At 44.4% G+C, this 12,073-nt stretch overlaps 1 protein-coding gene across 2 annotated transcripts in view; it reads left to right on the forward strand.

The window, feature by feature from the left end:
• Window positions 1-4,132: 4,132 nt before the first annotated feature.
• The window catches only part of stard13b (StAR-related lipid transfer (START) domain containing 13b), a 43,896-nt gene continuing 35,955 nt past the window's right edge, over window positions 4,133-12,073 (forward strand). Inside the window, exons 1-5 of one of the 2 annotated variants that reach the window (XM_047035372.1) lie at window positions 4,133-4,400; window positions 5,002-5,073; window positions 5,968-7,077; window positions 10,378-10,521; window positions 11,678-11,830. In XM_047035372.1, the coding sequence (XP_046891328.1) occupies window positions 6,088-7,077; window positions 10,378-10,521; window positions 11,678-11,830 (1,287 nt within the window). In that variant the 5' untranslated portion in view covers window positions 4,133-4,400; window positions 5,002-5,073; window positions 5,968-6,087. Of the gene's footprint in view, window positions 4,401-5,001; window positions 5,074-5,967; window positions 7,078-9,240; window positions 9,348-10,377; window positions 10,522-11,677; window positions 11,831-12,073 lie in introns of those variants that run through there. The other variant, XM_047035373.1, reaches the window with a different exon arrangement.

Raw genomic sequence — 12,073 nt, forward strand, 5'->3', positions numbered from 1 at the left:
TAAAACAGACCATTAGGAACTTTTCCTCTGCTCACCTGCCATGCTAACTAAAGGGAACTGTATATACTTATGTCACCACGGAAATACAGTGTAATACATTCATATCTCTCTTGACTGTTTGCCTCAGAAGTCACCTTGTGTCACGGCAAAGGTTAGTGTACACAGCTCTCAGACAGGCGGTGTGCCGCCAGTGTTTAGTGTTGATAAGCAGTCTCCATTGCCAAATAGACACACTTTACTACATGCAGCCAGTTTGGTTGTGGTATCACAAAATACAATCTTTGTGTATTTGCATACTATAAATTATAAGATTAAAATGGCACAAAATGTTTAAGTCAATAATAAAAGCAGTCAATGATGCATACAGTATACTTAAAGGTCGAAATTAGAGGGTAGTCTACGTGGACTGGCAAAGATGGATTTGATTTAGACTGTCCCAGTGTAAAGAGCATGGTGCTAAATGACCCTGTCGTCTGTGGCGTGTTGTTTCACGTTCCTGGAAAAGTGTTTGCAGCTGGACCTGTTCAGGCGGAGATGAGGGTGAGGGGTGTGGGGCATGCATCAGGCTGTGTGCGTTCCTACATACAGTACCTGTCAATTACTCAGACATCACCGCATAATGCCCCATGCCCTCCTTTTTGGCTTTTGTGTCTCAGAGCGGAAGGAATTTTCGATTTCACTACAAGCGTTGGCAGCGCATGTTACAGCAGGTGAGGACAGGACTTGTTCAGGTGAATTAATTTGTAGCTTGAGAGTAATGACTCAGTTTCACTGGAAAGGACCTGCGTTCTGTCTTGAACGTGTCATGTCACATGACCAACGTAGCCACTCACACTTGCTGCACCTCTGACCTGGCACACCAGTTCAGTAACCATGGTTAATTCTGACACAGAGTACACCAGTCCTGACATGGGGTACACCAGTCATGTGACCACGGTTACTGATGAAAATATGGTAGTGTTTTGCGACAGAAGGAACAAACATACTGTACAGCTATACTAAAATATGTATGTATTTATTATTTTACTCCCAGCAGCTGCTGGTTGCCACACATTCTCCAAGGTGTCATGGAAATACATACAATTCCAATTTATTCACCATAGTATGCCATCCCAGAGGACACCTAGACACTGCATGTCTCTCCTCACATCATCGTTATGATGCAAATCCTTAGTCAGACAGTGAACAGGATGTCCCATACAAACAGCCTTGTTGATATGTGGAAACGAGAAACATAAAGTATTTTAATTTGACTCCAGAATATTTTGTATTTGCCTATAAATATGCTGAGAAACTACATTATGAGGAGAGGTTGAGTTTCATGGTCCACTGACAGAACTGATCACTGTAGAGAGAAGAAAATGTGAAGCATCTGTACACAGGCTGTGGAATGTTGGAGGAGAATTGAATAGGAACTAGAATATTAAGTTAAACAATGGTATTGCTGGAATGTTCCACAAATATGCTAATTTCAACTGGTGGTATTTTTTTTCCTCTCTGTCCTTGGGTAGTGTAAATATTGTTCGAGTTGTGTAAGAGTATATTTCGAAATGGAGGGGCTGTATATTATCTTGTTTTGCATATAGCTGTCCTATGTGACTGATTTACAGCCTATAGGTTTTAATTGGTTAACCGTCATCCGTCTCTCTCTCTCTCTCTCTCTCTCTCTCTCTCTCTCTCTCTCTCTCTCTCTCTCTCTCTCTCTCTCTCTCAGACATTTATCAACAGCATGTTTGTTCCACCAAACAGCCACATATTCCACCACACAGCGGGCTGTTCACGGTCCCTGCTGCTTGTATCTCACTGTGAAGCATGAAGACCACAGGCATGTCACAGGTCTGACAGCCCCACTGATAGCACTGATAATGAAGAGCAACAGTCAACTGACAGGGCACACACAGACACACAGACTGACAGAGTTACTCCTCACACCAGAGCAGGAGGAGTGCGCTTAAGGGCCCATTTTTGTCTGGGAGTATCTTGCAGAAGCTTGTATTAGTAGTTTGCCTGTTTAAATACTTAGTATTTGTAATAGGTCAAAACAAACTACTAAATGAAAGCGCTGGTCTCAGTGGTATGACGACAGTGAAGGAGGACAAACACAGAACAGAGAGAGGTTGATCACTCAAGAGCCCAGACTGTAGACTGGGGAGTTGATTATGAATGCTCAGAGACAGATTTGACCTATTGAGTTAGTGGCTCCTTATTGCCATGGGGATTGCAATTCATCTGTGATTGGGTGAGGACCTCTGTCAATCTCAACTCCAGACTCCCCCTGTATGGAGAGTGGTTTTGAGGGGTATTCTGCTTTTAGCTATTTAAACGTGGTTATTGATGTTGGATACTGTGGATACTGATGTTGATGTTGTTCTCTCACTGGCTGAGCATCCTTGGTCTGGGGCTGGTATGCTAGCCATTAATGTATTTGGTTGTCTTTGGCAGCTTTTAAAAATGCTCAGACTCTCTGACTTCACATAGCTGCCATAGCAGTCTCTGGTTTCAGGAAACTGCTCAAATCACCATTAAATCAACAATACCCCCCCATCACTGTAACCAAATACAGATTGTTTCTAGCTTGTTGCTTCACCGTCCAGATCTGATATTTTGGGCATTATTTTAAAGAACAAATCTGTCAATTGACTTAGATCATCCTTTATTCACAAGGCTGGGGAACTGCCTGCTTGCTTTGCTGAGGAGCTATGTATAGAGATGATGTAACTTGAATGAACCCTCTTGCTAGTTATGGGGTATTTCTATAGGCTGGTGTCAGTCCCATTGGTCTTTCCAGGTCAGGACCCTCAGACGTCAGCTCTAGGTCTCAACCAAGGCTGTTTTCGACAGGGCAGAAAGTGTTCCCCAGGTTGGTTTGAGAGAACAGCCAGCCGTGGTTGAGATGAAGGGTTCCCACTCTTTACCTCAGAAGACCTGAGGGCATTGGCACAGTGAATACATAGAAATACCTTTCCTATTCAGAATGATTCTATTGTTGTTGAATCGATGTTCTGTCGGTCTTATTTAACAATAACAGATTAATGTTTTAATGTATCATGTAATGTACGTAGTGTAAAGGAAAGGGCTTAACAGCTGTTAAAAAAGGATTATATTGTTGACAGAAAGATTTCTCAGGGAGGATTTCTAAGTATTTTAGAGGATAGTCTGCCCCTTCTCACTCCCTGGCTGGAGGTCAATCAGAGTCCATACAGTGATTTGTGGTCATGACTTTATGGGATCAGGCACACTGGGGAGAGTGGATGAATGAATGCAGTGCTGTGTGGTGTGAAGTCCAGGGGGTTTAGAGTGTGAACTGGCATTCCCTTTTCTGCTGCCCTATCAGGGAGCTCCAGATTAACGTAAACAACAGACCCTTGACCAATAGGCAGGCAGCTCCTCAGGCGTACCCCTCTCACGTGTCACGCTGTTTAGTCTTCACACTCATCCCTCACTTTCACTCACCCACATGGCATGGACTCAGACCTCTCTCTCTCCCTCCCTCCTTCTTTCTTTATCTTTCCCTCCCTGCCCCCCTCTTTCTATCTCTCTTTCTCTCTACCTCCCTGAATATTTATCTCATGCTGGGCTATGAGGAAACTTCTATTTACCCAAGAATGTTTGACTGTAGTTGTTAAGTCAGAGGGGAGACTTTCTTCCTTTGATAGTTCAGTGTCACACAGAGACACTCTCAGTGACTCCTGTCAATCATTACAATACAAGTAGAAGAACGACAGTGTATATAGTTTCTCTTTATTCATCTATGTTAACATAACTTTACAAGAGAAAACATTCAACATACATACCTAGTTTTTGCCTTAGTATAATTATTTTATTTTTTTTTCACAAAATAGTATATTTGTGGCCTTGCTTTACTGTATAGGAATTGAGAACAGTGATATTTTGTAGTAAATGCTCTGAGCCTGTTTGTTGTTACTGGTTATGCTTCTAATACTGTGTGATCAGACATTCCCTGTAAGGATGTTATAACACCACCACAGGACCAACACTGCCTTGTTCTCCTATTTTCCTATTGCCCCTCTTCTCTTTCCACTCTGTACACCTCTCCCTCCCCCGCGGTCTCTCTCTTTCATTCTCCATATCACTTCTCTCCTCCCCTTTTCATCTCCCACACACATACACAATCTCCGTGCTCGTCGGCATATTCTAAATGTCTTAGCCCTCTAGAGCCTCTAGCTACAGCACCTTTGGGCAATGTGGAAGAACTGAGATTACAGACTTGTTCTTCAGAACAGTTTCACACACGTTGCTTTGGATTAGAGCATCTGTTTTTTGATGTTGAGTTTCTGATAGAGTTTAAACGAGCACTCCTTTCTCCACACCGGTATTGTGCCATGATTGTAGAATCAGTGTTTGGACAACACAACAGACAACCTTTCTTCATCTAAATGGTATGTTGTATAAATCTTCATTTGATTATCTTCTCACTCGTAACTTTCAGTTTACACTGGGTAAATGTTGGCTGGTAGCTACCTATTCAATAATCGTTGTCAGTTCAAATGAGCAGAATAGATCAGGCATCTATTCTTAAAGTTAACTTTTATTATCAAAGTTGTCAATACAATGATGAGAAATACTTAAATAGATATATGGTCCATGGTGAATCTGTTCTACACACACAGTAGTGTGTACAAAATCTGAATTTAAAGCATTTTTCAAGGATTAAAAAGGATATAAAGCATCAACTCTGCATGTGGAACTGTGACTTCCTCTGTTTAAACGGGGTCTGTATTCATATGAGAAGAAGGAGGCCTCATTCACAGTTGCTGTCAAAGAGGGGTTTCTAGGAAGGTCTAATCTCTTGCCTTCATCTGCCATAACCCATGCGTCACTCTTCTGAAACTGGGGGGTCCTCTGGTATGTGTGTGGATGTATATGTGTGTGAGTGCATGTGTGTGTGTCCGTGTGTGTGTGAAATGTTGCAGGTTGTCAAATTGAATCCATCTTTCAAGTTGATTTATCTTTTCCCTTTAATGTCCTTTTCAACCGCAGGTTCTGACCTTCTGACCTCCACTGTGAAGGTCATGCTGAAAGGCTAACAGGGTTGTGTTCCTGCCAGACCAGGTGTGTCATTTCTCCTAATGTATGAGGCTTTGGGTGTGTATTTTAGTGTGTGTGTGTGAGTGTGTGTGTGTGTGTGTGAAAGGGTTCAGGGTAAGAGTAGCACCAGCTTCTTAGAACAGCAGCATGTGTTTACAGTACATGGCTCAACAGGCACCCTGATGTCCCTTAGCTGTTTCATGCTATTCAAAGGATCACTGAGAGGCAGTATCCTCCAGTGTTTATTGCTCAGGGACAAAAAGGACAAAAGATTCTTCTGGTACAATTATCACCTGCTTATTTGAAACCATCCGCTGGAGTAAAGCCTAACTTTGTATTTGGGCAAAATGATGATCATTTGTCTTTCTCTGTGTGACACAGGCAAATAGGTCAGTCCCAATGTATGTTTAGAGTTCACTGTTAATGAAGGGGTGAGTGGGATATTAACCATAGTCGACTGCAACCTATTTCTGCTCTGTAGAACGGTGGACTTGGTCGTAAATCACCTCCAGAGAGGAAGAGCAGGCAGATTCCTTGGTGCAGTGATGTCACTGGGATCGTGCCTGAAACAGATCCAGACTTGAGCAGAGAGACCCTGAGCCAGATGTTCAATTTCACAGCTAACTACTCGCTGGAGCGCACGCTCTCAGAGCTGCTGCGCTCGGCTGGAGTCAGACACTTTGTCATACTGTTGGTGTTGCATCGGAAGATTAGAGATGAGGATAAGCAGTTACATAGTTAGTTAAACTGTGCCAATTTGTTGTTGTCTTGGTATAGCTTATTATCTCTGTTGAGCTTGATAGGTGAAGTAATTAAGTAAGACTTTATTTATATAGCACTTTTCATACAAGAATTGCAGCTCAAAGTGCAGAAGTGTCTGTTGCGTCCTGCTCATGCTGCCTTCTGATTTTTTTTCAGATAATCTGCTGTTTGGTCTGTGGTTACTGTTTGGGTTATTGATCCTGAATGAAGATGGAGAACCCTTACATGCTCCAATGGATATATGCTGTGACTGGTGACAGACTGTGAGGCGCTAACATGGAGATGGCAAGAATGGGGGATCTGGAGGGGAATCAGTCGCAGAAGCCTTCCTCTACGAGTTCTGCAGTCGCTGGCTCCTTCCTAAATGACAGCTCAACTGAGAACAGAGAAGATGCTTTCCCACTTGAGTTCTTCACCTGCGAGGCGAGGAAGCCGAACCATGACACGCCCCGGCTGGAGAGTGATGCTGAACGTGTCAATCACAACAACGTTGACCTAATAGTACCGGCGTCTTCTCTGAGGTGTGGCATGGAGGCATTCAGAAGCTCCAGGTCTCTCGCTGACCTGCTGCTCCCCGGTGACCTGATTATAAAGTCAACTCAGCACCATTGTGATAAGCTCACGGCCCCTGCTTCTCTTCTGAAGAGGGATACCGTCTTTAACGACCGTGTTCCTGTGAATTCTTCTGCGATGACTGAACTGAATCGCAGCGACTCTGGTCAGGTGGAGGATCTGTATCTAAGTTCTGTTCCTTCTGTGAAAACAGGGCCATTGAACCCAACTGAGATGTTGTCAGAAGGACCTTTCCTGAATGGCCATGTGCAGAACGTTCTGGTCCACAGTGAGGATCCCTGCTCCATGCCTCACTTGCTGGGTCTCTGTGAAGACCACCCCCTACCTCTCTCTCTCCACTTGTCTACCTGTGAAGACCACCCCCGACCTCTCTCTCTCCCCCTGTCTAGCTGTGAGAGATTCTGGGAGATGCCTCGCATTATCAAACACAAGCCCGGCTCCATCACCTTTTCAGATCACACCTGCCTCTCCAGTTCGGACCAGAGCGTGGTCAATAACGACAGCTCAGACAGCAGGGAGTCTTCCTCTGAGGAGGACAATGAGATCACCAAGCTGCCTGGGAGCAGGGAGGACCTGCTCAGTCACCTCGGTCCAGGTGGGCTGAAGAGGACCCTACCCAGCAGCCCTGTTGCAGAGCCCACTACCGGTTGCCTGTTCCTTGGATACAATGCTGAGCAGGAGACCAGCTCAGAGGTACTGTTTTCACCCCTTCACGTCACTCAACTCAGACACTTTCCCCACACCAACGACATAAACCACATTGTTCAACTATTGTAAACGATATTAAGCCCAGCTATGTTTGTACTGTAGCTAATGGCAAGGCTGAGTGCTATATACATTTCATATGTTTCATATAAGTGATACAGACTTTTCTTTAAACAGGAGTATCAGTGTTGTGGCCCTCTGGCATTTCCTGTCTGCTGGCCAGATGTCTTGGATTTTCGAGGCTGAGAATTGCTACAGTATTGGTTTACATTAGAATAAGATAAATACAGTTTTGGGAAAATGCATGGTATTTGCCCGTCATCTACAGGCTTGCTGTGTTTTGAGAGGTTGTGTATTATGTGTGATTGTGAAGGAGTGAATTAATCCAGCATATTTCCATCAGTTAAACACAGCCTTCAACGGAATGCAGACTGACTCTGCTGTCTGTCCATTCTAATAGCAGGCCTTTAGAACTACCAGAACAGTTGAAACTTGAAATCTTTCCTGTGACCTTGGTAGTAACCATCACATGACCTCAAACTATTTTAGTTTTATAGCCCTCTTAAAATGTCTTCTGGACTTTTATGAATATGTTTACATGTGTCAGCTATATCATCTGTTGCAATGAAAGGGAACATGACGAGTGGACATATTTGTCATTCCATTTAAGCTGAGAGAGATAACAACATACAGTAAAAAGAGGGCAAGTAGGGGCGACTCCAACTCTCCTGATAGTCTTCACTGGAACGATGGCACAATGTTTTCCATAAGTTGTTTGAGAAGAGGGCGGAAAAACGCAGGGAATTCAGGGTACTTTCAAAAGTGAACAGGGAAGTTTCAAACGCACTACAGGACAGTGAGGCAACCCATCTGGGTGAGATGCCAGAGTTAAATACACACAATGGCAGACAACATTAGGGTGTGTTGGATGCACACTGGGCCACTGTGAAGCTCACTTGCTGTCCCAATGCCAAGGATTAGAGCGATTCAGGATTGTATTGTCAAGGTGCCAGCAGGATAGCAGATATCATGATTTGAAGCAGCATGGAAGAGAGGAGATATGAGTTGACTATTATTGAACAATTGATGGTCATTGTCATTGCTCCCAGTCTGTTATTGTCCATCTAATTGATCTAGTATAAATCTTCCTCCCCCCCCCAAGTTAATATTTTAAGAGAATACCACTTCCAAGAATAATTTGTGCGCTGCCGTCCGAGGGGCACTTAGTGTAGCTCCTGAAAGTGACCATGTGGGGGCACCATCGCTACAGTTCTGCCTTTAGCCTTCCACCCCCTCCTCTCAGATCTATGTGTTTGGTGTGATAGCTTTTTTACAAGCAAGTTGCATCGTTCTCTGCTGATCTTGATAACTTCAGTCCACCCCACATGTTTGTAGTCGGGGGGTGTTTTTGTTGTTTATGACAGGCTAACAGTGCTGACCTATTCCATAGTGTAGCCAGGTAGCCAATGCCCTTTCACATGACAGACTGCAGATGATCGCCCATCCTTCCATGGTGATCTCTGGCACTCTGTGGGTGGCATGGTCTAGGCACTGAGCCCAGAGCCACTTCACTGCTCATTTCCATGTCAAAGAGGAAGTGTTGTGGTTTACAATGTGTCCAATTTGAACTGATAAAGTTACAGTCCTCCCACATTTTGTTTCCCCAGAAGATAACATTAATGCGTTTTTCTAGAGGATTGACTCATACCAAACTTGTTGCCATGGTGGGAGGGTTTCTCACAGTCGTTGGGGCCAGAGCAAGGATGAGATGAATCCAAGCTACTGTCTTTCTTTGCTTCAAGCCTTCCATGGAATTTGGCTCATTCCGTTCAGAGTGTCCACATTCCAATCTCACACTTTGTGTGGATGTCATTAGAAAAAGAAGAAGCTATTCTGATTTAGTTTTGGTATACAGTTGTAGTTCCTGCCTTGAAATACACAGGGTATCAGTCTGGGTTTGGCCTGGGGATGAGGGCATTATTCGGACATCTTGAAATAAACACAAATGTATACAGCTTGTAAACAAGTTTCTGGCAAATATAAATGCTCGTAAAAGAAGTAATCTTTTCAGCAAAGTTTCTTTTAAAATGTCTTAACCAGACCCTTGCAGACTGTGCGGCATAAACACATGTATCCTGATGTCCTAACCAGGAGGCCCTGTGGTCCAGGCAGTACCAGGAGGTGTAGGAGAGCTTGGAAGCGGCTTTCCCCTCTCTCTGTGACCCCAGACCACCCCCAGCCTTCAGACCCCATGAAAGGTCAGAAGGGGCTAGCTCAGATTTAGGTCATTCCTCAGGGATTGAAGAGAGAGAGTGGCTTTCCCCTTACGTGGGGTCAGTCAGCTGACCCTGCATTGGTGATGGAGGGAGGGGCCATCTGGTCTGCTTATATAGATACACTTCTTGCTTATGACTTAGCTGCCTCAAGGTATAAACATTACACCAGTTACCATATAGGGCTCTAGCCTTCCTATAGTGACCAGGATTATTCTCAGCGGCTCACTTATCAGCACCATAGGTCCACTAATAGAGATGACGCCCTTCAATAGAATGATTGGGTTTGAATAAGCGTAAGCTTTGATGCGGAGAGGAGCAAGTGCTTGGGGCCGGGGTTTCAACAGTCACATTCAGAAAAGAACGCCAGTAAAAAATGGATGAAAAAAAAAAAATGGGAAATGGATGAAAGGCCTTGTTGATATCATGTCTGTAAGTCTATGTAAGTTACTGTACATAAACACACATACACACACACAAACTCACACATATACACCACTATTCTAGTTCTTCCTTCCCCACACACTACTCCGATAATGGGGCGACCAACCATGACATAATTGATGTCTTGGTGACTGAGGCACTTCCTACTAATTTATGAGGTGAATGTTCAGATCCTTAAACACAGCTCACGTCTGTGTGGATGCTCTATTTATACCCTGAGCAGACTGGGGGGCAGGGAGTACCAATGTGCTGTGTATGGTACACATGCCTGGAGTCCCCTCCTTTTGTGTTGCTATGGAACCACGGGCGGCAGGTGAAGCTATCACATTTCCGTCTGTGGCCGCAAAGCTTTTCTGGTGTCCGCTATTTGTAACGCACTTCACTGCTTTGGTTGAACAACTCTAAAGTTTAAACTATAATCAGTCTGACAGTCGAAACCTTTGAATGCTCAGTGCTCTCTCACACTCTCTCTAGTCCAGACGTATTGACACTGACACATTTCTGTACAGTAAAACCTGAACAACTGATTCTCCTTCTATGCAGTTGTAAAACACCTGACTTCCCCCTACAGGAGTGTCCAGCTGTCCAGTCCCCCTGGTCTGAGTGTATGAAAAAGCTGATGAGCAAACTGGACCAGCTCAACCTGGACATAGAGGATGCCCTAAGCACTAGCCCCTCCCCCTCGGGCACGCCCGGCACCGCCCGCAAGCTGCAGGTGAGGAACACAGACATTATATCCCACATACGGGAGCAATGGCTGATGGGTTTTTATTATTGGATGCATTCTCAATACAGAAATCGCGATATATGCCATGTATAAACTGAAAAAGAAAGAAGAAAAAAGATGATATGTATTCATTACTAATGCATATGGTTTGACTCACATTTCAAAGCAGACCATGATAGATATTTTGTCTTTTATCTCTCTGTAATCAATTAGCTATGCTTGTGAACAAAAAATCTAGATGGATTATTGGATCACTCATGCAACAGGTGTTGCAGGATTGTAAATCAGTTAGGCCCACATTGTGCTATACAGTACACACACACACACACACACAAACACACACACACACACACTAAACTAAGCACCTGGATTTAACCAGAAAAGGCACAATAAGACCACAAAGCTCGGGTTTGTGAAGGTTTTTAGACAGACGAGTAGCGGTGAGAGAAGTTATAAGAGAGTGATGACTGTCTGTGAACTATGGGCTCTGTGTTTGAGTCTGTATCTTTGAGTCTGCTAGTCTGATAAGTAGACAGAGACACACGGCGTCCATTTTATGACGTGAGACTCCATGTGATGCTGTAGTTGGAGCTGCAGTCTGGGTGGGATCGCGTGGCAGAGACAGACAGTCATTGTGTTCGAGCTCTTACTACTGGGATCCCATTCTGTTCCTACAAGAGTCCAGTCATGGTGGATGTATCATGAAATACCCCACCACAGCCGTAGGGAACAAAACTGTCCTTTTTGGGTTCACATGTGTGAGAGAGTCTGTGTGTGTATCAGGACACTTAGAATGTTGTATGGAAGTGGCTGTTGGTATGATTTAGTCCATTAGGAATGGTTAGCCTCCAGCCATCGGCCCAGCTATTCAAGGCATTCAGTAGAACTGCTTTAACTAATGACAAACGATCAGAGGAGACGAAACGACTATACTGCCATGTTAGACAAGGTCACACTCCTTGTCTCTTCAAAGGACGAATACACACATGCGCTACAGGCTTTCTAGTCTCACCGAATTGAAAGTTAGAGTTTGACCCCATCCTCTGGTTTTACTCTAGCCACCATAGATCTTCCCTCCGAATTCCTCTCCTCTCCCCTGCAGAATGAGAGAGAGACGGTGTTGATTGTTGTTCTGCTGTTTTAGTGCCCGGCTGCTTCGAGGACTGCCGTAAACCAGTCTCCTACCGACACCAATATCCTGGATAGAGCCGTCGGAGCAGAATGCCTGAGCCAAGACAGGTCCTCCGCTCCCTGTAACACATCCATCGGACTGAGAGCAAACACCAGGGAGACAGCGGTAAGTTCCTCTTAGACACTTATGGGTTTCCAAGCTCAGCCATAACTTTTTGACTCTGTCTGGGTCCTCGTGAAACTCAGAACCAGGGTCTGTGCAGCAGTCTAGCTTTCCCAGACCACTGTCCTCATGCTGGGAAAACCGTGGTTTGTTGGAGTAAAGACTCATTTCTGAGGGAACATCTTTTGCTTGGGGCTTGTGGGTTTGGATAACTGCCTTGGCCAGCTATACACTTGTCTTCTCTGG

The sequence above is a fragment of the Hypomesus transpacificus genome, chromosome 15, assembly GCF_021917145.1.
Source record: "Hypomesus transpacificus isolate Combined female chromosome 15, fHypTra1, whole genome shotgun sequence".
NCBI lineage: Eukaryota > Metazoa > Chordata > Actinopteri > Osmeriformes > Osmeridae > Hypomesus > Hypomesus transpacificus.